General features: G+C 41.1%; 1 protein-coding gene across 1 annotated transcript; it reads right to left on the bottom strand.

The window, feature by feature from the left end:
• Positions 1-17271: 17271 nt before the first annotated feature.
• pim1 (Pim-1 proto-oncogene, serine/threonine kinase) lies at positions 17272-20711 on the bottom strand. The gene is made up of 6 exons (XM_005948761.3): positions 20266-20711; positions 19909-20015; positions 19737-19787; positions 19235-19601; positions 18518-18694; positions 17272-18407 (listed from the first exon to the last, which is right to left on the bottom strand). Exons 1-6 carry the CDS (start codon positions 20345-20347, stop codon positions 18193-18195), a joined length of 999 nt encoding a protein of 332 aa, XP_005948823.1. The 5' UTR covers positions 20348-20711; the 3' UTR covers positions 17272-18192.
• Between the last annotated feature and the right edge of the window lie 6852 nt (positions 20712-27563).

The raw sequence follows: 27563 nt of genomic DNA, 5'->3' as shown, positions 1-27563 counted from the left end.
CAGTTGTTGAAGCAGTGCATTGATTTTGAATGCAGACTTGTTTTGTTCCTTAATTAGGATTATTTTGTCATTTTCATCTATAGTTTCTCAACGGAATCTTTTTTTTTTCAGATGAAACAAACAAATGACCAACACAAAAGGGAAGGATTACATTCCCGCCTTGTGTTTCCTTCCAATCCTTCGAGGTATTATGATACACTAAGCAGTATCACAGTAAAACCCTTTTTATTGCCCCTGCACCTCTTTCACACTGTTAATCATTAATCTTTGAAGTATCAGTCATCAGCAGTTGACAGTCCATAACAACGCGTTTAAGAAAATGAAGCGTGTCGTCTTGGCTTCCGAGGAGCTTATCTGTAAATAAGCATCAGACGCCCTGCACTGCAGCCAGCACGAGCAGGCAGAAGTTTGAGCGTTGCCACATCAGTGTTCTTTATTAGTTTTTTCAGGAATGAGGAAGTGAGTGAGGCAGCATCTTTACGGGAAGACAGCCAGTGTGAGAGGGAGGGGCGGATGGGAATGCACGTGGGCAGGGAGGTTATGACAAATATTTGTTAAGACAGACAGGAAGAGCTGGATGAGAAGAAGGCAAAGTGCAAAGGTGGAAAACTTTAATTACATTTGAGGCTGGATAATCTCATTTCTCATCTTACTCACACTGCGGTTGGTTTGTTGTGTACCCGCCCTGCCTGTGTTACTACTTGCAATGTCTTGGCAAACCGGTGGTTGTTGTGAAAGGAGTCTTATTTGGCAAAGGGATGGCTTATTCAAAGAGGGAATTATTATAGCTGGGGGTGATCATACATTCTGTTCCCTTTCACAATGCCATTAAAAAACGATGTGTTCTACTTGGCAAGCACTGCAGCACACAGAATACACAATGTGAAGCTGATCACAGATCACTGACATGTATGTGTTTGCCTTATTGATCTGTGTGTGTCTCCTCACCCTTTGCCCAACTTCCAAACTGCCTGCTGACAGAGCGGGAAAGCAGGCTGACCTTTCCTTAACGGACGTGGCACCAACCAGCACAATGTGTAATGCTGTGAGTCAGTTGGAGAGGAATGTGGCACTCCCCTAGAATCTCCTGTAAACATCACACAGGTTCTCACAGAGTGATAGACAGCTAAGAGGGGTGTTTAGGGAAGACTGACAGGAGCTGATACCACTCACCCATATTTCCTTTCATGTTGTTACATATGAAACAACCACAAAAGTATGTTTTAGCAGAAATATTAAAATGCAATTGGAGAAAATAAGTCATGTTTATCTCATAAACCAGCCAGTACACCCACACAATACATGTCAGAACCTCGCAAAATGTACTTGTTCACACCATCGATGTCACAAAAATATTCAGTGATTGTTAATGTTCAGCCCCTCAGATTCTAAACCAAAAACATGAATATATTTCAACCTTTTTCTCCCACAAAAAAGTATGAACACATGCATATTTTACCACACTTGGTGGTAACATTAAGCATTTATGGTATGAGTAGGACCTAGTATTTAATATTTAATTCTCTTTATACATCTGGGCCATCCTGAAGAAGATAATGCTAACCTTTGTAGCAGAAGTAGCTCACAGACTTTGCAAACAACCATGCTAACATTTTAGGCTAAAAACACTGAATACTTGTTTAAGAGCAAAGTAAAGGCTTGCCCAGTCAAGTGGCTTTATTGTCATTTCAACCGTGTGCAGTGGTACAGTCCACAGAGAAACAAGACAATGTTCCTCCAAGACCACGGTGCTATGTATAACATATAACAACACATGACTACCTAAAGTGCAAGTGTGCAAAAATTGCAAAAGAGAAACAAAAACAAAGACAGTGCAACACCAGACAGAACAGAACCATACAGACACAAGAGAGTGCAGACACAACAGTGTAATAGAAAAGTGAACAATAACAGTGAGTTGTGCAAAATACTGAGAATTAAGCAAAAACTTGATGTATGAAGGTGTGCATGTGTGTGTGTGTGTGTGAGATTGTACAGGTAAGTGTTTGAGGTAGTGACGTGTATGAAGTTTGTAATATGTTTGTGATGTTTTATTCTGTTCTTCAACACTTTGTAGGTCCTTTCACATTGGACACGGGCCCCACAGTGCTGTACTGAACTCCATTCTTTTCTATTGCTTGCACTGCACAATAACGGTTGCGCGCTGTGACGTACCTTTGACGAATAGAAACGAAGCCTACAGCCGTGCTAAGTTCAAACACACAATGAACAAAAGCATTCTGTGCATATCGGAGTTCAGTGAAATTTATAACATAGGTTTATGTGCATACATAGGCACCGCCAGAGCCCTTGACTAAGTCATTCCTTTCAATGTCTCTGAGGACCTCGGGGTGAAAAGTAGTCTTCACAAGTAGAGATCATTACAAAGCTCACTTCTTTATGGATGAGAGACACATGTTTTCACATGACATGGAGCAGGCACATCTAGTAAATGTAGAACGGGTGCAAAAAAAATGACAACAAAAAAACGCAACAGCCATCACAAATTTTGGACCATTCGCACTAGGTAGCGGTCAGCGCAGTGCATGCAACATCTGTGAAAGGGCCTTTTGTCTTCTAGGCTTCCTCTTTTGTTTTCTGTGCTTGTAGATGTGTTGCTCCACCAGAATTTGACTTCTTGTTATTGTCAAGTATCTCTGCTCTATATAAGGTTTATGATATGTACAAAAGTTTTGGGCCACATCTCATAATCTTTGAAATCAGGCGTTTTCAGTCTCATTGGTATGGTGTATTGTGCAGTCTACCTTTACAAACATTTGTGAAAGAATGGGTCATTCTAAAGAGTTCAGGTCAACTCAATCCAATTTTATTTATATAACCCAAACCACAACAACGTTAAACTAAAGGCACTTAACCTCTTAAGCCCCAACGCCCCCAGATACGGGGGCAAAAGGCAGGATATCAGTTAGGTGTTGGGGCTTAAGAGGTTAAATATTGTAAGGTAAAAACCCCACAATAATACAGGGAACCCCAACAATCAGATGACCCCTTATAAGCAAGCACTTTGGTAACAGTGGGAAGGAAAAACTCTGGTATTAATATCAGCATAACAACTCTGTGCCAGGAGCTTCATGGCATGGGTTTGCATGGCTCAGCAGTTCCTGTAGGTTTAATGTGTAGGTGGCCCAGTACATTTGTCCATACAGCATTTATCCATAGAAAGCAATGCTGCACAAACACCCAAGTAAACTTAATAGAGCAAAGTTAATTAAGTCAAATTAACTGCAGATTAAACCATAGCACTTATAAGCACCAACACCACAAATGGTTCAAGAGGTCGAGGTCAGGAAGGCTGCCAGCTGCAGCCATGTGTGTTGGCAGTCACCTGCAAGACAGAGTGGCTACACCCCATACATAAGCCTGTCATAAAAATGTAAGCTATATTAATAATAACAGGATTAACATTCACTGGTTACAACTTTGTGGATTCTTTCACATATTAAACATACAGAACAACCTTGGTATCATATAATTGATCAGATAAAAGTGAATAGTATTTTTCTAGATAGTATTTTTTATGTGATAAAATCTCCACACTTAAAAAAAAACATAGAAAACTTCCACCACTCTCTGACTTCATGCAGCCAAATAGTTCAAGCGATGTTATCGTTTGTTCTGGGATTTTATTTCGAAGCAGCAGAAACTCAGTCCTGTTTTCAAATAAGTCAGGTGCAGCCAACTTTAAAATGAGGTTCAGTGAATAGAGTTCCTCTCTCTAACTACTCAAAATGAAACTGAAGGTAAACAAATGACGTCTCCTAACCCTCAGCAAGAAAACAAATATGTATATCTTTTCAAAATGCTGAGTTTTTCCATTAAGGGACCAGTGTGGGGCTGATCATTCATTTATGGGGACGAGAGAGAGAATGACACGTTCAGGTCATGACATGTACTCTAGCTCACACACCATCATGAATGCAGAGCAGAACCCTTTTTTGGTGATTTTGTCCGGAACCATTCTTCCGAGCTTCCTCAACCTCCCCTTCCCATAACCTTTCAGATTTAAGGATCCGTTGCCTCCCCCTTCCGCAGCCTATCAGCTGCTCAGGGAATTAGCCAGAGAGAAAGTCAGGGTCACCCTTGGCTCAGACAAGTTACTCCCACTACCCTGGAAACCCAACAGGCATCCTGGAGACAAACACAGAGTCACTGAGCTACCACACAGAGTTCCTGGACTCCCACAGTTCCCAGCCAGGCCTGGGAAAAATACCCAGTGAAAATGTAAGGCAAATAAAAGCTGAGAGGCTGCTTGAGTTTGTTTGGTGAGAAGCTCTAACTGGCCTCTATTGCCTCACAAGTCTCCATTTCCTACAGAGCTTCAATGTGTTATCTGTTGTTTTCCTCTGGCAGACAGAAAAGAAAAGTTCCGCTCATCCTGAGTTGCTTGGTCTGTCTGGCACAGACCCAAATTAACCTTTTGCAAATGCAAAACTCCTCATCAGTGTGTTAAAGCTGTTTCTACTGCAAATGAACAATAAGTCACATAATTGTGTGTGTTTTGTGTGTTTTATCATCTTTTAGCAGAGTTGTGGATTGACTAAAACAATTTTGCTATTCTGTTTAACCCTAACCATTGTAACCAGTAGGGGTGCAACGATACCAAGCACAACCGTTTCTTCTCCCCCACAGTGGCTTGCACACGTAAAGCTGTAATTTGCAGTTTGCATACAATTAGGAAGGAGAAATGCTTCCTGTTGACTGGTTATCGTGTAGAGTAGATCCTGGTGTTTTGTACTTACACTCTGATTCACATTCCTCAGTATGATTTCCTTCAAATTATGCTCCCAGATGTTAATTGACGCTTTTGTAGTTTGTAATTTCAATGTGCTAGACAAAAATGCCAACATGACAATGCACGCCCTCTGGTTCCTAATATTTCTTATCAGTAAGGGAGAAACTGGGTGAGAAAAGAGGTTGCCGCAAGAACACTTGCATAATATGGTGGTACCTGTGTGTTTATGTAGCCTTCCCAGGCCAAAGCTCCCTCTGTACTCCCCTCCATGTTCAGGCTTGTTAGCAGTGGAGGTGTAACGTGGCCGGTGATGGCCACAACCCATGGGATCCTGTGTAACTTCTCGGAGAGAGTGCAGAGGTGGGGCAGTGAGCTGTCAGCCCTCTCCCTCTCTCCCTTTCTTATGATGAGGGCTGAGTCATTCACAAAAATGTGGAGACAAAGTCAACAACACAGGTGTCTTCATGTGACTACAAGTTGGCAAAGAATGACTGCTGGCTGTTTGGTAGAGATTAAACCGAGCAGGGGTTGTTTAAGCACAGCGCAGAGGAAAACAGTCTTACTTAATGAGGCAATAAATAACATTGCCATGGGAACATCAGTCGACGAACAAATGCTGTGCAGCCCAGTTCGCTTTCATTATTTTCACGCACTGCTGTCTTCCGTTTGCTTCACATCTTCAAATGAACAAAATACAATTAACACCCCCGGTGCTCTGAGAATACTCTGTTCTGCAGCTTTACTATGGATGCAAAACGATGATGATTTTTGCAACAGCCAGCAGTGCAAACTAAGATTAAACTAATGAATATTTTGGAAAAGCGCCTTTTAAAAAGAATTGCTTTGTTGTTTTATTTACTGCTCATACAGTCAGTTATGGGTGGGGCTAACGGCCACTGCATTGTAATTCTGACAATTATTGTGTTTGCATTCATCATCTCCTTTTCATTGGTCTGGTGGCTTCCAAAAGAAATGCAGACACTGAAAATGCCCTGCACATATCAGCACTCTTATAAATGCTTCTTCTTTTTAAAATACAAAATAATTTTACAATTAAATGATGAAACAATGTTGTTAAAATTCAAAATTCAACAATTTGAGTGTTTGCTTTCCCACCTTTTTAGAGCTAGTAATGAAAATCTTTAGAAATGTGTAATTTGATTGCGCTCTTTATGGTGCCAATTAAAAAATAAATAGTTAGCTTTGTTTTTGCCGAAAGGAGGATTCTGTTTTACAGTTCTGAAAAACCTGTGCACTTCCAGTAACCTAACAGCACTTATCCCCAAAAGTTGATTCTGTTTATCTGGACGTAGCATTTTAAATGAAAACGCTACGTCCAGATGAACAGAATCACCTTTCCTGGATGAGCATGCATCAAAATAATAGCACATATGTGCTCGTGAGGTGAACATGGAGCATTTCCCTGTGGAGTTGGGGGAGTCCAAAAACGAGCATCAAACAGAATGTTGAGAGTTATTTCTCCCATTTGTCAGGTGGCTGGAAACTCCCCACGGAAGGATATGTAAATAAGGAACTGTTCATCGGGTATTCTATACATAGGATTTTTCTGTTGTAGCTGGTCAACAGAGGTAGTTTTAACTGTGGGGTTCTTCGATGATTAATGTGCGAAGAGAAGCAAAAAATATGAGGGAGACATCTGAGGAGCTTTTGGGATTAAACAGTCTCTAATATATGCTGAAATGCATTCCAGACTTCAGCAGACTGAAATAAACTATTCCAATGTTACTGACGTCTTGTGTAAAATCCCCTCTTTGACCTTCCCCTGACTGCTCAGAGACAGCAGACAGTATCGTAAATTAGGAATTTTGTCTTGAAAATTGTGTAACTCTGGAAAACAGCCACTTGATTTGTTGTACTGTGGGATCCGGAACCTCATATTAGCTTCAGAGGAATGTATTTAAGAAGAAGGAGGATCAGAAGTTCAGAAGGGACAGATTTCTTTGATGCCAGAAAAAAAATAAAAAATAAAACTTTTTTCACTGCAGTTTTTAACTCAGAAACTTTAGAATTTAAGTTCACTCCAGCTGCTAACTGTTTAAAAAGAAGATCAAACTGTAGGTTTTGTAATTTGTGAGCTTGATGGACTGTATTGTGGAACAGTTCTGACACCATACAAATGCACTGTGAAGGTTTGCAAAATTCCTCTCCAGGAAAGTTTTGTTCCAATCTTTGCAAACCCTCGGATCCCTGTCCTTGGGTGAGTTTAAATTCATGCTCAGTTTGCCCGTGGCAGAGAAACTGACAGATGTTTGAAGCAAAAATACTTTTTGCTTACTTAGATATGTCAGTGTAATATCCTCAACTTGTATCCGCTTGCTTCTGGTAATAAACAAAAAAGGTATGCGTGTTTAAAATGCTCTGTTAATGGAACTGTTTCACTGAAGTATTTCTTAAATAAAGCAGAGAGTTTAGCAGCCAAACAGCCAGATGAAGCCTTTAGAGATGGAGGAGACCAAAAACTGAGCTAAAAGTGGATCGATGTTGCATGGAAGAATTCACCAGACCGCCAGAAAAAAAGTTAAACCATCTTTCGCTTACTTGAAAACAAAACGCATAGAAACTTATAGGATGTTTATATATTACTGACACCAAAAAGGTACTGAATCTTTTTCACCCAATAGAATATCTGCAAACTGGGATATGAGCCTGCACAGGAATTATTCACACTTCATTTTATCCACCCAACTGTCTTCTCCAGCAACATATAATTTCAGCGTAAATGTAGCATGAAGTGTATTTGCGTCTTATGCACGCAACTACAGTGAGAATGTGTTTGTGGCTCTGAAGGCTGCTAAAATGTGGGTGACCTACACTTAGTGCCCTGAAGCACTGAAGCTGCTGCTGTGCTAATATGCTGCTCACGCTATCCTGTGCAGACGCTAGTGTTGGACTTATATAAAAGCTTTAAGCAGTTACTCTCTGGAAAATGAAACTCAGCTTTAGTTACTCTGCACAGCTCCGTCAGCTGCCTTTAAATAACTTCAAATGGCCCACAACCAATTCAAAATATTCTTCTTCACACAATTCATAATTTGTATGAACAGCAGCTGGTGGCCATGCTTTTACCCACCTTCCTTCTATGTGTGAGTCACTCCAGTGTGTGAGGATGGAAACTATGATCTGATCTCTGGAAAGTATTTTTTTCTTTCAATCTGGCAACAGACAGACAAATTACTCCTTATAGGCTAAATTTGATTGAGCATAGCAGCCAGGAAGGCCCCGGCAGTCTGGTGCCCGAACCCCTGCCAACACACTGAGAGAGAGAGGGAGAGAGTCTGGATCAGCTGTCAGATAGACAGTGAAAAAAAGGAAAAAAAGAAGGCCAGAGCCAAGTGGTGACATCAAGAACACTGTGTTGCTGTATGAGCAGGCAGTTCAGCTCAACCTTTACCAGAGCATCATGCCCTGGAACAAGTGACACAGACACTGGCTGACCACCATTATTACTCGTTTACTGTTAGTGTGAGTTCCATTATGAGGTTGAAGTGACCTTATCAAGGTGGAACCATGTAAGAAACTGGAGCTATTTTCCTCCTCCTCGCTTCATGTGTCAGCGTGTCCTGTAAAAATGTGTGCCATTTCCACAAAAAGATCAGAGCTTGCTTTTTGGATATCAATCTATGATGAGGAACAGTTACAAGAGTAACTCTTTAAAACTATGGAATAAGGAAAATACAGTGTGGAGAAAAAGGGTTCAAAAAAGATTATGTGTGCGCCATTTACAGCAGTGCATTCACATATTTACTTTGCTAAAAGTATTACCAACAATGTGGATTTCAAGACTCAAAAGGCAAAGTCCTCATGAGAGATGCACGTATAGGACGATAAACCATCTAGCGAATTGACGTATTTTTTTATTTTTACATACCCGCTTTAACTTCTTCGGAAACTATAAATAGTGTTCTAAGGAACTGAAAGGTGTCTTGTGCATTGTCACCTAAATGTCAACTGGCCCCACACTTGCCAGCAATAGCATTGCTTCAGAGCTGAACACTGACTTATTAGGTTACAAAATCATTCAAAAAAAGTTTCCAAATCCAAAATTCTCTTTTTGTTCCATGGATTTTTTTAATACACTTTGAGCATTAGGACCATGGGTTATAGCATCGCGTCAGCAGCAAAAATGCTCATATATTTTTGTTGTCTATTGATAATTATAATACTGAATAACAGAAACAAGCATTTGTTATCAGATGGCAGATACAGCATTCAGGGTGATGACTGTTGAAATGTTCTATAAGCATATTTGGGTAAAAGGTGGTTAACGTCAGGTTACAAAACAGTTATAGCAAATGAAAGGGCTACGTGTTATCTACATTTTGACACCAAGCTCATCTCATTGCCATGCGCCCACTTGATCAAAATTAATTTTCTAATGTAGTCAAATTTTTATATAGCTTGTTAAATTAAAAATAAAACAAACAAAAGACATTATTAACATGTCCTGTGGTTTTTCCAGAATGCTATAAGTGTCTGGAAACAGTTTGTTTCTTCATTTCCTGCTCACCTTTTTTTGATATAAGATGGCAAGCCCCTCTCACTCATTTGAGTTTGAGTTAACTTTAGGTTGGAACAGTCTGCTGTTTTTTTACGATGTCTATCACCTGTACTTATGAAATTATTTATTAATGTTTTGAAAATGCTGCAAAACAAAATCTTTGAAAATTAAAAAGCACAAATTTTGACCCACCCATTTGTACTTCTTTATCAGCTGATTCTGAAGGCGTTAGGTCTGAGACACTGACTGATGTTTCACGGAACAACCCACCTATGCCACCTTCCATTTTTAACGCATTCGGCCCCATATTGTCCTACTCCAACCTTTCTATTTCACTAATAGGACTATGCTAGGGCTAAATGAGTGAAAAACATTAGACTAACTGACTAGTCTAAAACTAAGAAACACTCAGATATTAAATTAAATTTGAGAATGTTTAGTTGAAAATGTCAAAAACTGATTAAAAAAAGGCATCTGAAATAAAATTAAAAAAATTAAAAATATGAAAAATTAATATTAATCACATTCTTTAATAATGAATCATGCCACGTGTAATGTATTGTACTCCAGACAGACAATGAAGAAAAAAAAAACACTTACAATAAATCAATGTTTAATATGTTACTACAAAAAGTTGTTCATGTATTGTTAAAATATGACAAATTAACATCCGAAAAACCCTTAAACTACGATGGAAAAGTGTGGCCCGTTGTGCCGTGCATTATCAATGATGCACAGTTTGAAAATTTGTGACAATCACTTTAATAAAAGTTAAAATTCTAAGATAACGAAATAATAAATCATCCAGCCATTTTCTTACGTTTATCTGAAGTTGGGTCGTGGGGCAACAGCCTAAGAAGGGAAGCCCAGACCTCCTTCTTCATCCAGCTTATCCGAGGAACCAATGAGCCTTCCCAGGCCAGCTGATAGATGTAATCGCTCCAGTGTGTCCTGGGTCTATGCTGGGGCCTTTCACTGGTAGGACATGCCAGACCAGAACACCTTACCCAGGAGGCGACAGCCTTAGCTGGCTCATTTCGATGTGGACGAACAGCCCTACTCTGAACCCCTCCTGAATGACTAAACCCTAGCGCTAAGAGAAAGAGCAGCCACCCTTTGGGGAAAGCTAATTTACGCCGCTTGTATCGCTATCTTGCTCTGATAGTGTTAACAAAAGATCAGGCCAAGATAAATTTACATTTCTAACTCCATTAATGAGCTAGCAGGATTTTTATGTATTTCATCACTTTAGTTTGGAGTGACTGCAGCCCAGGAGGCAGAGCAGGGCATCTACTAATTGGAAGGCTGGTGCTACAATCATTGACTGTTCGAGTCTCCATGCCAAAGTAACCTTGGGCAAGATATTGCACCCCAAGTCGCTCTCTGATGCATTCCTTGGAATGTGTGTGTTATACCTCTTTTCCACTGCTTGGTTTGGATCGTTTTCTATTACAGTTGAGTACCACCTTAATGTGCTTGGGTTTTTACAGCACAACAATGTAGGACAATGAGGCAATTTCGTTGCTGGGGTTTCAAAAATGGCATTGTTGATTTTTAAGAAGGAGATGCACTCATGACTCATCGAGTGACCCCACTGACTGGCCAATTGGTGGCATGCAGTCTGCTGACGTCACACTTTTGGACTGACTCAAATCGCTTAGAACCACGGCCAAGTAGGTGCTAAAAAAGTACCTGGTAACAGGTACTACCACCTAATGAAAAACCCTAAAAACTGAGTTGAGTCAAGCCAAACCGAGGAGGTACTTGTGGAAAAGGGCCATTAGAAAGCACTTAGATGTAGAAAAACGTGTTTGTATGAATGGATGTAAATGAGTGAATGAGGCATATTGTATAAAGTGCTTTGAGTGTGCAAGAAGAGTAGAAAAGCGCTGTGTAAAAATCAATCCATTTATCACTTATGTATTAATAACTCTTGAGTTATTGCTGTTCCACTTGTGCTGTTTCTGATCCCCATTCTTTAATGTAAAGCCCAACACTGCATATTTCATAGTACTTCAACATCAACATTTCTCAAGGAGGTAAATTACAGGTTGGGCCAGGGAGCACGTGGTTTCCCATTCATCTTTCAGTAAGTCCTTTGTGCAAGAATGTAGATGTGTGTGTGTGTAGTGTGTCGTGTAGTGGAAGCAGGCAGATAAGAAGGGGGCCAAACGCTTACAGACTGAGAGAGTGACAGCGATAGGGGCGGGGTAGGGGCTGAAGGAAGTTCCTCAGAACATTGCCCAACTGCCCCTGCTCTACATCTAACAGTTGGAACAGGGAGGAGGTTGATTAGGCAAGAAGTTGGCTTTTTGTTTCTTTCTCACAAGATAAAGGTGACGACACACGGCTTACGGGAAAAAGGCCTAGATGAACCAATCAGCTCTGATTGCTAAGGTGTTGAGAAGCCTCTGGCTCATATCGGCTGCAGATGAGAAGACCATATTCCCAACACGCTTGATCAAAATAAATGACACATTGACTGAGTCAGAATCACACACAGGGTCTCTTCACAGGGAAACAACAGCCTTATCAGTGTGCCTCTGAAAGCTAATCATAGTGTTGCTCTTTCACGTTGTGGCTTATTTTTGTAATGACTCAGGGTTGAAGCAAAGCAGTCAAATGAACGCAGAACAAGGGTTGGGGGATGGATGCATGTCAGTGACTCACGACAGTCCATGCAAATACCTGAGCCTGCATTTGACTCTGAAGACGATTTGCATGATTAGTCCTTCGAATGAACAATAGGACGAAGCAGCTCGCTGTGTGGGTTGATGCAACTGTGGCTCTGCTGGACGTTTTCTCTGCCCCTTGTTGCCTGCTTCCCACTTTTTGTCTCCGACTGAATAAAAGCCAACGTGCTCCAAGTGTGCAACAGAACAGAGGCGGCCTTTTAAGTGTTATGTGGTTCTCAGAATGAAAGGGGAAATGAATCGTGGTGTCATTCGTAGAAACTTGTGGTCTCCGATACACTGCAGCTTCTTCAGGGAAATAGAGCGGTGTGTGAAAATCCGAAAAAGAAGAAACCCAGCGTCAGATCAAAGAAACTCGAACACTGACACGACATTTTCAGTTCATGCTGCAGATGACATTTTATATTTAGTTAATTTTGTTGTGTTGTCCTTTGAAAGACACCCCTCGCCTGTCTATTATTATCTGTTATAAAAATACATGTAGGGACTTGAACCACTTCCATTTTCTGCTTTTAACTCTGTGTCAAGCTGATGGGCTTAAGGGCCTGCACAAGCTGACCTAAGAACAGATAGCAGGGGTAGGCTGAGGATTAAATGGTGCTCCAGGAGCGTGACCTCCAGAGTTTGATTATATGAGTGTGTGTGCAGCAGGGGTGAGGCATTAGGATGACTGAATTAAACCCCTTTATGTCACAAATCAGTGATTATGTGTCATTTATGGGGTCCTGTCTAAACTGCAACATAAGGTCAGAAATCCTGCAGCATATTAAGACAAGTCATTAAAACATTAGCTCTGAATGTTTTTCTTTTTTTTTAATTATAATGAGTGGGAAAGATTACAGGCAATTAAAAGCCTAAAAGCTAATTCTGGCCACTGGAAGCCTGGTTAAATACTCTGTGAGGCTGTCCTTAGGCACAGCAGTAATTTGAACTAACATGCACAGAGTGTAAATGTTCACTGCAAATATTTAATCATCTTAGCTAATTAGCAAGTACTCTTGCAGTACTGTGCGAGCGCCTCGAGTCACCCCTCATTTCTTTATATTTTACTTCCAAGAAGCCAAACTTTCATGTATTTCTATAAAGTGGTTGCGAGCAATAGTTCTCTGGGCTTTTTATTGGACCTTGGCTGCTTTTCTGCTCCTTTTTAGTCCACTCCTTGTACCTGATCATTTTTAGAAGAATATTTTTATTTGCTAAGAGACATCAAGTGGAAAACAAAAGTAGAAGTGCCAGGACTAGAAAACTTTTTTAAAAATTCACAGGACCTGGAAGATGCCTTTGACCATACTGTTACTCATCAGAAATGGCTGAGGGGAAAAAGGCTGAGGTTTGCTAAATTATACAGAAACTGGATTGAAATTCAATAGCAGCAGTATTTATGGAATGATGAATCCAAATTTGTATATAAACATATTTTTTTTGTTCCGATTGTCAGCAGTGAGTGTCTACAGGCTGTAAAAGACGGTGCAGGCTCTGTCATGGGGACATTATGGTTGTCTTGAGGATGTTTTTGGAATTATGAACTCAGGAAGGTACGGTTAGATTTTGATCCATCATGTAATCTGCAAAATGTTTCACTGCCAACTGCTTTTTTCAACAATGATGAGAATGGAGCAGTGCGATTTCATCTTAGCAAAGACCAGAATAAAAGGCAACAGGCCAACATTCATAGAAGACTTTGAATGTTCCTGAAGACTACTTAAAGAAATTATAAGAAAGTTTGCCTGAGAGGGTCCAGGTTGCATTGAATAATAAAGGCGTTGACTTTTAAACCTTTGGCTTATACATTGTTTTTCCCTCTATGTTTGCATGTTTTAAAAAAAACTACACCCATTTCATTTCCCATTTTCTAGCAAAATAGAAAGAAATAAAGGGTGGCTCAGGAATGTTGCACAATACATTTTTAAGAAGTTAATGGATTCTAAAGTTGTTACATTTTATCCTGTTGCACAACAATACACAGACTGATTCTTACATAGCGCTTTTCTACTCTCCTGACGTACTCATATACAACACATTCACTTTCTTCTAAGCTTTTTAGCGCTTCCTACACAACATTCATATTCGGATGGATGCTCTACCTCCTGAGATACAGCCACCCCTGTACACTGTGTTGGTTCTTTTGGAGCTAGAAGTTGCAATATATGAAAGAGAATAGAGTGCTAAGATATGAGCTAACATTAGCAAGCTTAATGCAAGGTAATTTGTGGGACCATTAAAGTAGTTGTGAGTAGTCGTGTTCAGGGTAGACCAAAGATGACATTGCCATTTATATAACCATTCCTTAGCCTAGCTAAAAAAAATATCAATACACTTGTAATATCTTTTTTTCACTTCTGGGTAGCAAAAACATCGACATTTTATATCCCTAATGAACTTTGGAGCTACAAACAAACCGTTTCATCCTTTCAGTGACACTGAGGAATGTCACCTGCTAGCTGCTAACTGAAACTGCCGGTTGTTTGATGTGAGAAAGGCTGGGCTAAATGTGTTCCGAGCATTCCTATTAAAAACTGCTTCCTGTAACCAGTGAGCTCGAGCTAAAACTGTAAACCTGAGAGCGGCGAGGCTAAAACAATAATCTGAAAGATGCTAATAAGCTTTGTTGATCTTAGGGGAACTATAAACGCTTTCACACCCATGTCCTTTACTTCAGTTCTCATCCGTCCATTTAAATCTCGGCTTGTAAACACACATTATATTCACCTGACAGACACTAACTGGGACTGATGGCCCGCCAGCATTTCCAACCTCCATGTAATTTGATGTTGTGTAAATCTTTGTCTCGCTGTAGGTGGGGTGCTGGCAGAGATGTCTCAAGGAAGATTAGCGGCGAGGCCGGCAGTCCCCCCGGGAGCATCACAACTGATTAAACCTACAGCTCTTATCTATCCAAGAGAACAGATCCACGATAGGCTGCTGCCCACTGGTTACTATCACCGCTCAAATGTCTAGATTAACCCACAAGAGCATCTGCAGCCTATTAGTGGGATTAAACCCATGAAGACAAGCGGCCATCCTGCTGTGAATTGGCTGAGGGCAATTAGTTCAAACCTTATTCCTAATGACTGATACTTTAATGAGCGGTGGTGACGAAAATTCTCAGATCCTTCACTTTTATGTATCCATCTAAAAATACTCCAAAATAGTCCCTAATAATTCTCATTTTTTAAAGCTGCTCAGGACCCTTAAACAAGTCGATGAAGCTGTGTTGTTGGAGAATTCAGTTTTACAACTCAAATCTTGCTTTATTTGACTTTTGTAGTTTTACAGTAAGATCTTTATCTACAAAATAACTGTAGTGGCCAGACGTAATAAACCCCCCCAACACAATCCTTTAAAATGTATTTCAGTAAAAGAACAAAGCAAAAATAACCACAGATACACACATCTTAAAAATTGACTTAGTGGTGGTCCTCATATAAATATACTTTCCCTCATTGATGAGCAGCTAGTTTTAACTTAACCTTTTTATGCCCTTTATATACCGCTATTTATCATTGAAATGCAACCCTTCATCATTGTTAAGAGAGGGTACAAAGTCAGTGAAGAGGTGAAAAAGTGAAGAGGACTCCTTGTAGTACAATGAAATAAAATGCATGCAGCAGTGTTGTGCTTTATGTATTTTGTATTATATTTACTAAGACTTACTGTTGACAATTTATTGCAATTTTGATTATAAAATATTTGATCCATTGTCAACAAAAGCGTTACTTGATGTTGTTTGGGTAGAATTATATTGATTTTTACTGGAGGGTTTCATCACTCAAGACTTCAAAACTCTCCTACGGTCTCCATGGTTGTTCGTGTTAGCCTTACTGTTGTTTCGTTGAATTCAGGGAATAAGCGTGCCTTTTTATTTCCTGGGGTAAATGCTTTTATTCATCCATGAAAGATCACCTAGACAATAACATTCCACTTCTGCATAACTTTTGTCAGAGTCTCACAGAAGTCCTTTTTTTTTTGTTTTTACAGGAAAAGAGTTCTTCCTTCCCGCATTCCCCAGATGCTACTCATAGGCAAGCGACTGATTGCCTGGGTTTTCCCTTTTTCCCTGTTATTAAAAACTGAACACTTTAAGAAGCCCCAACTCCTCTCAAAGGTCTTTGTTGTATATGAATGAACAATTATAATTAACAATTATATTCTCTTGCTTAGAAATCTTTTTTTTTTTTTTTAATTTTCCTCTTTTGTTTCTTTAAATTTTTTGAATAATTATTAATACTGAAGCCAGTGCTTGAGTATATCTATCTGCACTTGAAAGCCAAGCGCAGAGCTTGTTTTCTCTTCGCTAACATAGATACAGGCACCCTGCTCTATGTTGATGCCATCTACCATCCTCTTATCTCTTCATCCGTTTCCCGTTTCTGACGCTTTTCTACAGTCTTAAACAGGAAGTTGTATAACCTTCTGGCCTAGTAAATTCTCTGTAGGCGTTAAAAACAGTGCATAGGCCATTGTTGTTTCTAGCTTAAACCCCACACCCCCAAAACAACCCTCAAAAAAAAAGCAGTGTTGTCAATCCATTTCTAGTCTGTTGCAGTTCTAAGTTTATTTTTAACCTTTAAGAAATTTAAGAAAGAATTTAAGAAAACAAATGAACTCTTTGAAGCAATACAAAGGAGCACAAGTGTCATAGTTTTAAAGAAACATATTTATTGAAATTGTATAAAAATAGCTTCTAAAATAATTTACAATTCTAATTTGAAAAGATGGAAAAACAAAACAAATATCCAAGCTGCGATCATGCAGCCAGAAAAGTCTTCTCAGTCTCGCACTCACACTCACAACATTCACTCAAACAGCGCAACGAAAACCAGTTACCATCAGTAGACATTGGATGTTTACATACATTAGGATGGAAGTGCTTTTGGGACTATTTACATGTTATTTACAACACATACAAACATACACATCTGCTCTTTTCAAAATTTTCAAGCCATAAATATGGTCACATCTCTGCTATTCTTTTTAAATAATGTGGGCCCTTCAGTGATGGTGGAATGAAATATATATATATATATATATATATAATAATTATATTATATATTATATATATATATATATATATATATATATATTACTAATTGTTATATAATATATATATATACTACACAACCACACACGCGCACACATCAACAGCCGAAAATTCTCTCATAAATAAATAAATAAGATCTGTGACCAAAAAAACCCAAAACCTCATTGAGTGTGAAAAAGAAGACAGCAATAATAAATATCGTTCTTATTTACAATTCTCATCCCCAGCGATTCTTTTAAGACCTGCGTGAGGCACTGTTTATAAGAAAAAAAAAAATTGAAGAGCAGAGGATGTTATATCTCGGTATGGTTTTGCATTGTGGTGTGCATTCAGGTGGGTTTGAATGAGCGGTTGCCTAAGCCTTGTGTTTGTATACAACACAAGAAGGAGGAGGAAGCAAAGGTTGTAGAATAGAGGTGGATGCTGTAGTAAAGAGTGAGGTAAGTCCAGTTTTTTTATGATTTGTTTGCACAGGTTGCTGCCAGAGCTATGAGGTTGTCTGGTTGCTAATGACATTGGAGTAGTAGAAATAGTGATAGTAGTGGTTATAAATGGCATAGGCTTTACTGATCTAGGCCCACGAGAGGAAAAACAGTGACAGCAATAAACGCTATAAAGCCTTGTAGAGCGTAAGGAGCAAAAAGGCCATTGATGAAAAGCCTTTTTGCTTCACAAATTCAAGTATTTTCAGGCGCCTACCCCCCCAACAATCTCACAGAAGGCACTTTTCTTTGAGAAAACAAAAAAACAAAAGTCAAGCTTCTCTTCACCAGCGTCTTTGCTTTTCCCTCTTTGCTGTGATCTCGAGGGAGAGAGCGGTGCAACGAGAGCTTATGTAACTCTGTCCTCTTGCCATTCAGCACAACAGCCACACAGGTGTGTGTTTGCTCAAAGCAGGTGTGTCCAGAGCACGCCCTCCTGCAGACTCACGGACGTCCGGTGCCTAGATCAGCGTCCAGCGAGGATGATGTCATGACACTAATGGCTGGGAAACTCAAGTAGTTGGGGTCGTGACAGTGAACAGGGTCTGACCCGCCAGGCCGAAACTGCCAGATGTGTGCAGTTGCATACACTTTGCTCTGGGGTGTGGGTGGCCAACGTTCCTCTCCACTCTGCTTCAAGTCTTTTGTATCAGTGCAGTCCAGTTTGGACTATAACAGCCCAATTGTAACAGTCCGCGCCCGTATCATCGAGCCACGGCCACGGGGGTGGGTGTGAAGGCTGAGGGCTCGTGGCCGATGCTGTGCAGTCTGATTTCTGTGGTCTGGCTCTCTGTCTGCACCGAGGACGGTACTACAGAGGAGGACATGCTCTGCATCCACGAGTGGTTGAAGATGTCCTCGAAGGACGGGCGGTCGGCTGGCCGCAGAGACAGACACCATTTGATTAGCTGCTGGCATTCTGGTGAAAAGGAAGCAACATGCAATTAGTCCTGGTCAACACATGAGTAAAGTAGATGATGTGCAACGTGTGACTGAAAGGCTGGTATATGAGCTGCAACGTGGGTTTACCTGATGAGATTCTTCTCCGGAAGAAGACCTGCCCCCTCATGATCTCCTCATCATGTTCAAATGGGATGTCCCCGCACACCATGTCATACAGCAGAATACCCAGGGACCAAACTGTGGCAGAGCGCCCGTGGTAGCGATGGTACTTGATCCACTCTGGAGGACTGTACACTCTTGTGCCTGTGAGACAAAAATAAAACAACAGAAACAAATTAGCTTAAAAGGTGTACTCTTTCTAAAAGAAAATTTGAAAAACTCAGAAAACCATGTGACTTATCATAACACAGTAATAGTGAAAATGAAAATATTTCTGGGGAGAGTTGAATGATAAACAAGGACTGGGGATTTGTCAGCTGAGCCTGTTTCTCAGGCTGTTATCTGGGCTCAGGTGCCAGGCAGCGTGACAGGCAGTTTTTGCGTGCGGTAACAGAGTGCACTGGAGGGAGGGGGAGCAGACATGTGACTTTGTTTACAAACTTTGAGTTGTAAAAATACCACTTCCCTCCAGTGGGGGGCAACAAAACTAAGGCAAAATCTTCCAGCATGTACTAAAAGGCGGCTGTGTGGAGTATGATTACACAAGCTGGGAATTTCTGCTGTGGTCTAAACGGGCAAAAACCTTATAACCCTAATGATGTCGATAAAAAGTATATGTAAACAAGTTAGGTGAAAAACAAAAACAATATACAGCGCACCATATACTGAGCGCAGTGAACTCACCATCAAAGTCCGTGTAAATGGTGTCCTTCAGCAGGGCTCCGGAACCGAAATCGATGAGCTTCATCTCCCCGGTGCGGAGGTCGATGAGAATGTTCTCGTCTTTGATGTCCCGGTGCACTACGCCGCAGTTCTGGCAGTGCCGCACGGCCTCCAGCACCTGGCGGAAAAAGCTCCGCGCCAGGTCCTCCGGTAAGGCACCTTTCTCGGTGATGAAGTCGAACAAGTCCTTGACGTTCTCGGGTCTCTCCATTACGATGATGAAACTGTCCGGTCGCTCGAACCAGTCCAGCATCTTGATAACGCCGCGGAAGCCCGTCCCGACCTTTTTCAGCAGAACGATCTCCATTGGGACCCGGGAGCCGTTAGGCTTTAGAGACAAATGACAAATACAGCATTCAATACACACGTACACGCCCTAAACAAACCCGCATGTTTGGGTATTGATAAGTAATATGTTTTTCATCTTAATTAAAAAGGCGCTAATAATAAAACTGCTTCTTACCAGCTCTCCCCACTCCGAGATTCTGTCCTTGGCTACATGTTTGACAGCGACCTGCCATGGCAAAGGAGAGACCGCGTCACACAACGTGTACAACAACCGCACATGTAATAACCATGACAAATAAATGAGCACATAAAAAACGTATTCTAATATTAAAACATGGCGTACTAACCGGAGCTCCGTCGGCTATCTTCGTTCCGGAGTAGACGGTTCCGAAGCCGCCGCTGCCCAGCACGGCGCCGACCTGATAAAGCTTCTCGAAAGGCTCCCTCTCTTTCACTGCAACACAGTATAAACATAGCCGGTAAATACCGGAGAGCAAACCCGCTTATCCGCGCTGGAAACAGCACAATATAACGGCGCTAATATAAGAATATAAAATATTGCAACATGGCTAACATTACTGTTAATAAATGGCCGTCCTCGCCAGTTATTAAGTTAAACTAGCTGCTAGCGTGTGTAGACTGAGCCACTGCTGCAGCGCCGTCCTCCATGACAACACAGCGGGGGGAGAAAAAGGGCGTCTAACCTTGATGAACCTGGAGCTGGATTTTCGCCGGCATGTCTACGGTGGAGATGTGGGCCAGAGAATTGAGCTTGGACAGCAGCATTCCTTTAATATCCACCGCAGGTCAACGACGTGTGCCCTCCGTCTTCGTTTTTGTTTTGTTGAAAGGAGTAGTTTTATTCCGACAGTACGTCTCTCCCGTGCTGAGCTCCGAGTCCACGTTGCAGGAACAAAAATGCGGTAGGGATCCTTTCATCCGAATAGCAGACAAAAAAAACAGTCCCTGTGGTCCAGGAAAATATAGCCAAAAACGTAGTCCCGGCAAAAGGATGAAAACCTAACGCGAGCTACGGCAGTTCCCCTGCAATGTTTTGTAAACAGTTGAGTAAAAATGCGCGATATAAAGAGATAAGGCAGGGTTCAACCTAGTGCCTCAGTCTGACACCGGCTCCTGAAAATATCTGATCGGGGGGGGGGGGGGACCCTTATATGACTATAGTAAGGAGGCGGGTACCAAATGCTGACGTCTACATTGGTCCCGCCCTCTTCCGCTCCTCTACACCAATAAAAAGCAAATACCACATGTCAATCACAGACTGAAAATAAAGCTAACCGGCCTGCCAGACACAGACGTGGCGGGAATCAAAACGCGCCAAAAAGGGAGAGACTAAAGTAATAATTATGAATTCATGTTGGAGGGGAATGCAAATCCAAGGCCAAGTGCTTGTCTCCTCCCTTCTCGGGAAACCAAACCGGGTGGGGTGAGGGGGATATAACTAGACCATTAGGAATAAGACTGAAGATAAAAGGGCGGCACTGGTGAAGCTGCATATAACATTTTGTCTACTCTCTGGCATAGCTTGATATCACCTGCAGAGCGTTTCCCTTTTTTTTTCACTGTTTGCAGGGCACTTGCTAAGCCTGCATTTAACAAAATAAACACCCTGTTGCTGCACTGAAGCATCCAAATTGCTTCATAAAGATATTTGTGCTTATAACACACACATTTGTATGCACTCAAAGTATAGATATGACCTGAGAGTAGTTCATCAATTTGCACTTCAGTTATGCTCACCCCCTGCCAATCACCTGATTAATTTCACATTCAACACAAAGCTTTATGGCATGAAGTGAAGCCCAGGACTGCGCTTTCAGTTGACAATGCCTCTCAACTGGCTGCTGCATCAAAGAGGCGCTAGTGAGAATAGCTGCATTCCACTCATTCTTTCAAATTGGGTGGCCGTGTCTGCAGCCGTTCACAGGATGTGGGAAACTAGAGATAAATAGGCTTCCATTTACCCCCCTCCCCAGGCCCCCTCCTCTTTTTGCCCTCTCTGCTCCTTCTCTCTCCGCCTTCTTTTTCCCGCGCATGTTATTGTCTGAATGGCATGCTCCCTTTCCCCCACCCATGCTTAAGTTGCATTTTGTTTTCCTTTGAAATTTCACAGCAGATCTTAAACGGTCATGCTACTGATTTATTGCGTTTCACATGTATGTCGTGAGATGACGCACCCCAAAAGAATAAAACAGTAAGTGGTGTGTGGGTGGATGAGAAACACTGCTTTGTAGATACACTACAGTTTAAAAAAAGGTGACAGATAAAGTGCAGATGATTTACTATTTTGCAGCTTTGGTTTGTATTTAGTGGCAGAGATTCGTTTTTTGTAGTTTTTTTTTAATGCACGGGCTAGCATGCACAAAAATGTGTGCTTAATGCACCATGAAGGTCATTGAGTGCATGTAAGGGAAAAAAAGACTCAGTGGGCTACTCTCTTAAGGTATTTTCAGGTCAGTCTGGCTTAGTGGAATGACAATGAGAGAAATACATGCATTTGGGACACCCTGGGCAAATTCCTTCAGCCCTAAAATGTTTGAAGACAATATGCAAATCAGGTGCAGAACAATGTAACCAAATGTCAATCTCATTTAAAAGGCTTCCTTCAAGTACTGGTGTGGATGAGGGCTCTGTAACCAAACATATGTACCTTCCTTCTTTCTTTAGGATCTACACCAGCCATTCTTCCTGGGTGTAGATTCCATTTGAGGACAACAGGGAGGCAAGGGGACACACATAAAGTAGCCCCCAGTAACTGTTGACTTTCAGATACTTCATTTCCTGCATTCTTTTGTAAATTTTAGGCGCCAGTTTGCACACATTTTTCTGCATTATTTGAAAGTAGAAATGCATCGCCAGCTCAACATCTACTGGACATATGTATGGAGTGTCTGTGAGGCCTTCTGCATTGCTTTAAAAGGATTATTCTGAACCCTTTCCACATTAACATTATCCCCACTGAGTCGAAAGATGTAAGCATTATTTGCTCTGTCCTGTTTTGTTTGCTTGGCTCCAGACGTCAGAGTCAAACTGTAATGAGTTTATAATTCTGTGTGACATCAGGCTGTGTTTGTGTTTTTTGTTTGGGGAAGTATAACCTTGTCATCTGATAACATTAATGATAAATTCATTTGCTTAATTTATAACAACCCCGCCCCCAGACTTTAATAGACTTTAATAGCGGCTATGCTTCAGCAAGATTGCTCCCCATGTTCAAAACCTTCTGCACTTTACTGAAGAGATTTTGAAATGCCTAAGTTCCTAAAACAGAAGCCAGTGCAAACACTGCTATCCCATTTAGTGCCATTTAGTGCCCATTATCATCAATGGAGCTCCAGTGGAGAGGGTGCAGTCCTTCAAGTATCTTGGTGTCCACATCTCCTCAGACCTGACATGGGCTGCCCACATTCAGGTCCAGACCAAAAAGGCTAGGCAGCGCCTGTATCACCTACGACAACTGAGGAAGTTGAGGGTCTCTCCAAAGATCCTCAGGATTTTCTATACAGGCGCTGTGGAGAGCATCCTCACACAGAACATGACATCGTGGTTTGGGAACAGCTGTGTGAAGGACCAATAAGCTCTCCAGAGAGTGATCCGTACAGCAGAATGCTGCTGCAGGATTGCTCTCCCCCCGCTTCAGGACACCTACACCAGGAGATGCCGGACTAGAGCAGCGCAGATACTGAAGGACCCGTTCCATCCTGGCAACAAACTGTTCCAACTTCTGCAATCTGGTAGAAGGTTCCGCATCTTCCGGGCAAGGACAGAGAGATTCAAGAGGAGCTTCTATCCCCAAGCCATCCGTGCCCTAAACACACACACCCGCCCTCTCACATCATCTATAATTGACTGAGACAGGACTCTTCCAGACACTAAACCAAGGCACAATGTACATTTCAATTCCTTTAATTTTAAATATGTTTATATTGTCTAGCCTGTAAAATAGTCAGATGTCTATTCATATTAATGTACAGAATTCACCTGCTTGCTGCTACTACTGCACATTCACCCAGTGTATATACTACATATATATATATATATAATGTTCTTCCTCTACACCCCCCCCCCCCTCCCCAATTTTTTTGCACATGTCGAGGAGTGTGTCAGGCTACATTTCACTGTGTGTTATACTTGTATAACTATGCATGTGACAAATAAAGGACCTTGAACCTTGAGGCAGGCTCCAAAAAGTAATAAACATAAACTTTATTTGTATAGCACAAATTAAGAAAAAAACAAAAACAAAGCAGGAACACATCGTGAAACCTTGAGATTAGCCTTTATTAGCCTTTACCATTACCAGCTTGGTTTCAGAAAACCTCATGATAATACCATTTAATCTGTAAAAGGTCATTAACATGATGGTGGCCAAAACACTAACGTGTAAGCTTCAAACCTTTCCTCTTCTTCTTTCAGATTTCATGCAATTTCTTGCATCTTGGTTATGCTTCACTTTTCCATAACACGTACACTCCCTCCCTGCACCATTTGCCTTTTATATAAAACATTTCAATTAGCATTCATGTTGCTTTTGGTATCACTGTTTTATCAAATATTTAAACCAGCATTGTGCATGCTCATGTACAGTGTACAGTCTCATTCTGCTGCAATAAAGAAATCCAGTTGTATAGAAGTCTATTGGAAAATGGCCCTTGGCTCCCTTGATCTCTGTGTTACCCTTTTCTGAGATGGTGATAGCAACTTGCTCGAACAGTTTTTCACAATGCAATGCACCAAGTGGGTAGGCCCACCTCGTATTCATTCAGATTTCATTTACACACCTTTCAGTTCCTTTATATGTTTGCATTAATCAGACTATGACCTTTTAAGGCCTTGATTTTAATGTCACTGACCAGGCTTTGTAGCTTAAATCACATTTGCCACACTTGTATTCGAATTGAACATAGCTTCAGTGTCTAAATATATGTGAATAAGTGGATAATCTATGAAACTGTTGTTAATGCGTTTATGTCCCTGCTGTAATAATGTAAGGGTAAGTGGTGTACAGTGGCATGGGTTCTGATGGGAGTGTGCGCTTCATGCCCAGTTAGGGGCACAGGAGAAGTGTGTGAAAATGAAACGATCCAAAGCAATGAGTGCCACAGTGAAATGCCACAAGTGAGTGCATCATCTTTCTGTAGGCTGCAGATATTCCTGCCTGCATGATCAGCAATGCTCAAATGACAGCCATCTAAGCCCATCTGTCAAAAGGACAGGTTATTAGTTTGGGACCAGCTGCTCACTCCAATATCCTGACGTATTTCCCCTAAGGGGAGGGCGGCAGGTTCTCAGTGTAAAGCAGGGCATCCCGCTCTTTATGGTCGCCGAACAGAGCCACAGTGACCCATGTAATGGGCTGGTGGGCTCAAATTTGTAGCAGGTTTTTCATTTACATCAGTGTTATTCTGCATATTGAAACTTTAGAGGCCACAGGATAAAAAAGCCACATAGCTAAAGTTGGCTTGCATAATATGTCTATGAATTACTTCCTCTTTCTAGAGAAATGAAAACCATTTCCACTGGAAAGTTTCACAACACCAATGTTTGTGTAGAATGACTGGTCATAATCAGTATGTGCATAACCCTTTGTAAATATTTGGATAAAAGGCACTTTTATTCTGAGTTTTATGAGATCGCTAAATGCTTAACGTAGCAAAACAAAAAACAGACAAACAAAAAAAACCTGAAAAGAAAAGAAAACAAGACATCATATCCAGTGAAAATCTTGATACTGTGAGCTGGCTTCTTTGGGAGGGAGCTTGCCATAAAGAAAATTGTTATCTCTGTTACCTTTTGGCAAACTCCTGACTTGCTACTCCACCTTCGCGCTTCCTGTAAAAGTTATGAAATGTCCGATATGACATATTTATTAAGAACACATTGCCTTTCAAGGAGATGATTCACTTTCTCTCTCACCCACATGTGTGACCTCTTTTTCACTCCTCTCAGTCTTTCTGGATTGGGGTAAAAAGTGAAACACCACTTAAGACACGTGTCCATCCATCAATCATTAACTGCTGGCCGGGCCGCCTTCTTTAGCTGAACCACAGTTCCCACCTGCTGTAAGTAGCAGGAAAATGATCACAGAAGGTCACGAGATAAAGGTCCACTAGTGGTTCCAATGAGTTAAACACTAGATTGAACTCTCCAATGTTGTTATATTCACATAAAATCCTGCGACACAAGCATGTATAATTATAAGATATACTGATTTGTATTTTATGCCTTTGCTGTCTGTGTGGAATCGAGACGGGTAATTATTGTAAATAGCTGGTTTAAGTAAAAACATGCAGGCTTTTCCTTATGATACGCATAGTGATGACTGTGTTAATGGACATTCTCTGTAATTTTCCCCCATAATGGGTTTGATACTTCACTCACAGCCTTATCATTCATGACAGCACCTTCAGAGCTCACAATAAATGCAGAGCCCCCCAATGCAGGGATAATTGCTGTTTATATATTGTAATTGCTTTAAGCTGTGTGAGCCTATAGTGAGCTCAAATAACCTCTCAGCTGTAATGATGCTAATGGAGAAAAATATAGCTCTCCTAATATCTAGCCTTTTACATATAGACATGCTTTGCTTTCATTTTCTGAGCAGAAAAAAATAATTTGTCATAATGAAGATTCCATGTGTATGAAAAAGTGTGTAACAAATGCAACAATTAGCTCATGATCATCAGCTAAAATCCCCCCAAAGGATCTCAAAAAGGCATCTGTATGCTCATCACTGATAGCCGATTATCATGGGTAGGTGTGTGCTCTGTGACAGTGATTGACAAAGATGACCACGTAATTAGAGGAGGATCGTAATACTGTCTTGCAGCTCAGCAGGAGCTTTGCTGCTCTCAGACAAACAAAGCCTGCCTGTGTCATTTATGTTGACAATGAAGCCGAATGACAATGAAGCCTGCAGGGTCCTTGTGTTCTGTTATTTATATGGGATAGTCAGGAATGAATGCTTAGTGCTGAAAGTTTGGTTCCCCTTGCTTTCCCATTTGAGCAGTCACTGATTTCAGTGCTTCATAATGTCTGGGGTGAAAGTTACAATGCCTGGCCATTGCCCTGTGCTACAACACAGGACCTGGAAGTTGCTAACCCAACCACCAAAGGTGGTGCACACTTAAACACACACAAATAAATACAACCGCTGAAACATTATCTGCCATGCTTCCAAATTACCAGCAAAGTCTTTTTAGGTTCCCCCCTAAATAAGGAAAGCATGGGCATGTGTGAATGATTGTGTGTGTTTAAGGAATGAGATGGGGAGGGCAAGTTATATTTAGAGATGACTTAAAGGCAGAAAGACTAGCTGTGGGCTGGGTAGCCTCCGGTGTGGCCTGACCTCTCCTCAGGTAGCCTCTTATCCACTGCTCTCCTCAGGTTATAAGAGGCCTTGGCTAGTGGGGCTCATGGGAAAAGGCTCCAATACACATCAAAAGAAGGCCTATGTGGGAAAGCACTACAGAGTCCCATAGGTCACCACAGGTCAACTTTCATGTCAGCACAGGCCTGATTTCAGGTCAGAGGTTATTAGCATACCTGTCCTGGGCCACTCAGACTGTTCTTTAAGGAAATTATCCCCACTTGTCCCAATTAGGGGTTCTGCTACTGAAGGGTTGTTTATGATCTTTGTTGTGTTGGTTAAAGAGGAGTTGGTATAATCAGTGTGTAAAACAGGCAGGCTGCTTTTCACATTGCGAGCAGTTACAATAATAGAACTATTGTGAGGTTTAGCCTTGTTACTGTGGGCTTTCAGATCATAGGAAATAACACATGCAACTTCATCCCAGCAATTACTGCTGATAATGACATTACTGATAGAAAGGATTATATGATATCATATGACATGGCCTTACTAAAGTCCTGAAAAAATGTTCAGTAATTAGAAATAAAAATGCAGACACGTGGAGTTGTGATAGTGTAAGGAAATGGTTAAACTGGTTTTTGGTAGCTTTTATGTAAGGTGCAAACTAGAATG

This window comes from Haplochromis burtoni, unplaced genomic scaffold (assembly GCF_018398535.1).
Source record: "Haplochromis burtoni strain Fernald_Lab_line unplaced genomic scaffold, NCSU_Asbu1 Contig_619, whole genome shotgun sequence".
NCBI lineage: Eukaryota > Metazoa > Chordata > Actinopteri > Cichliformes > Cichlidae > Haplochromis > Haplochromis burtoni.
This window is presented reverse-complemented; position numbering and strand designations above follow the sequence as displayed.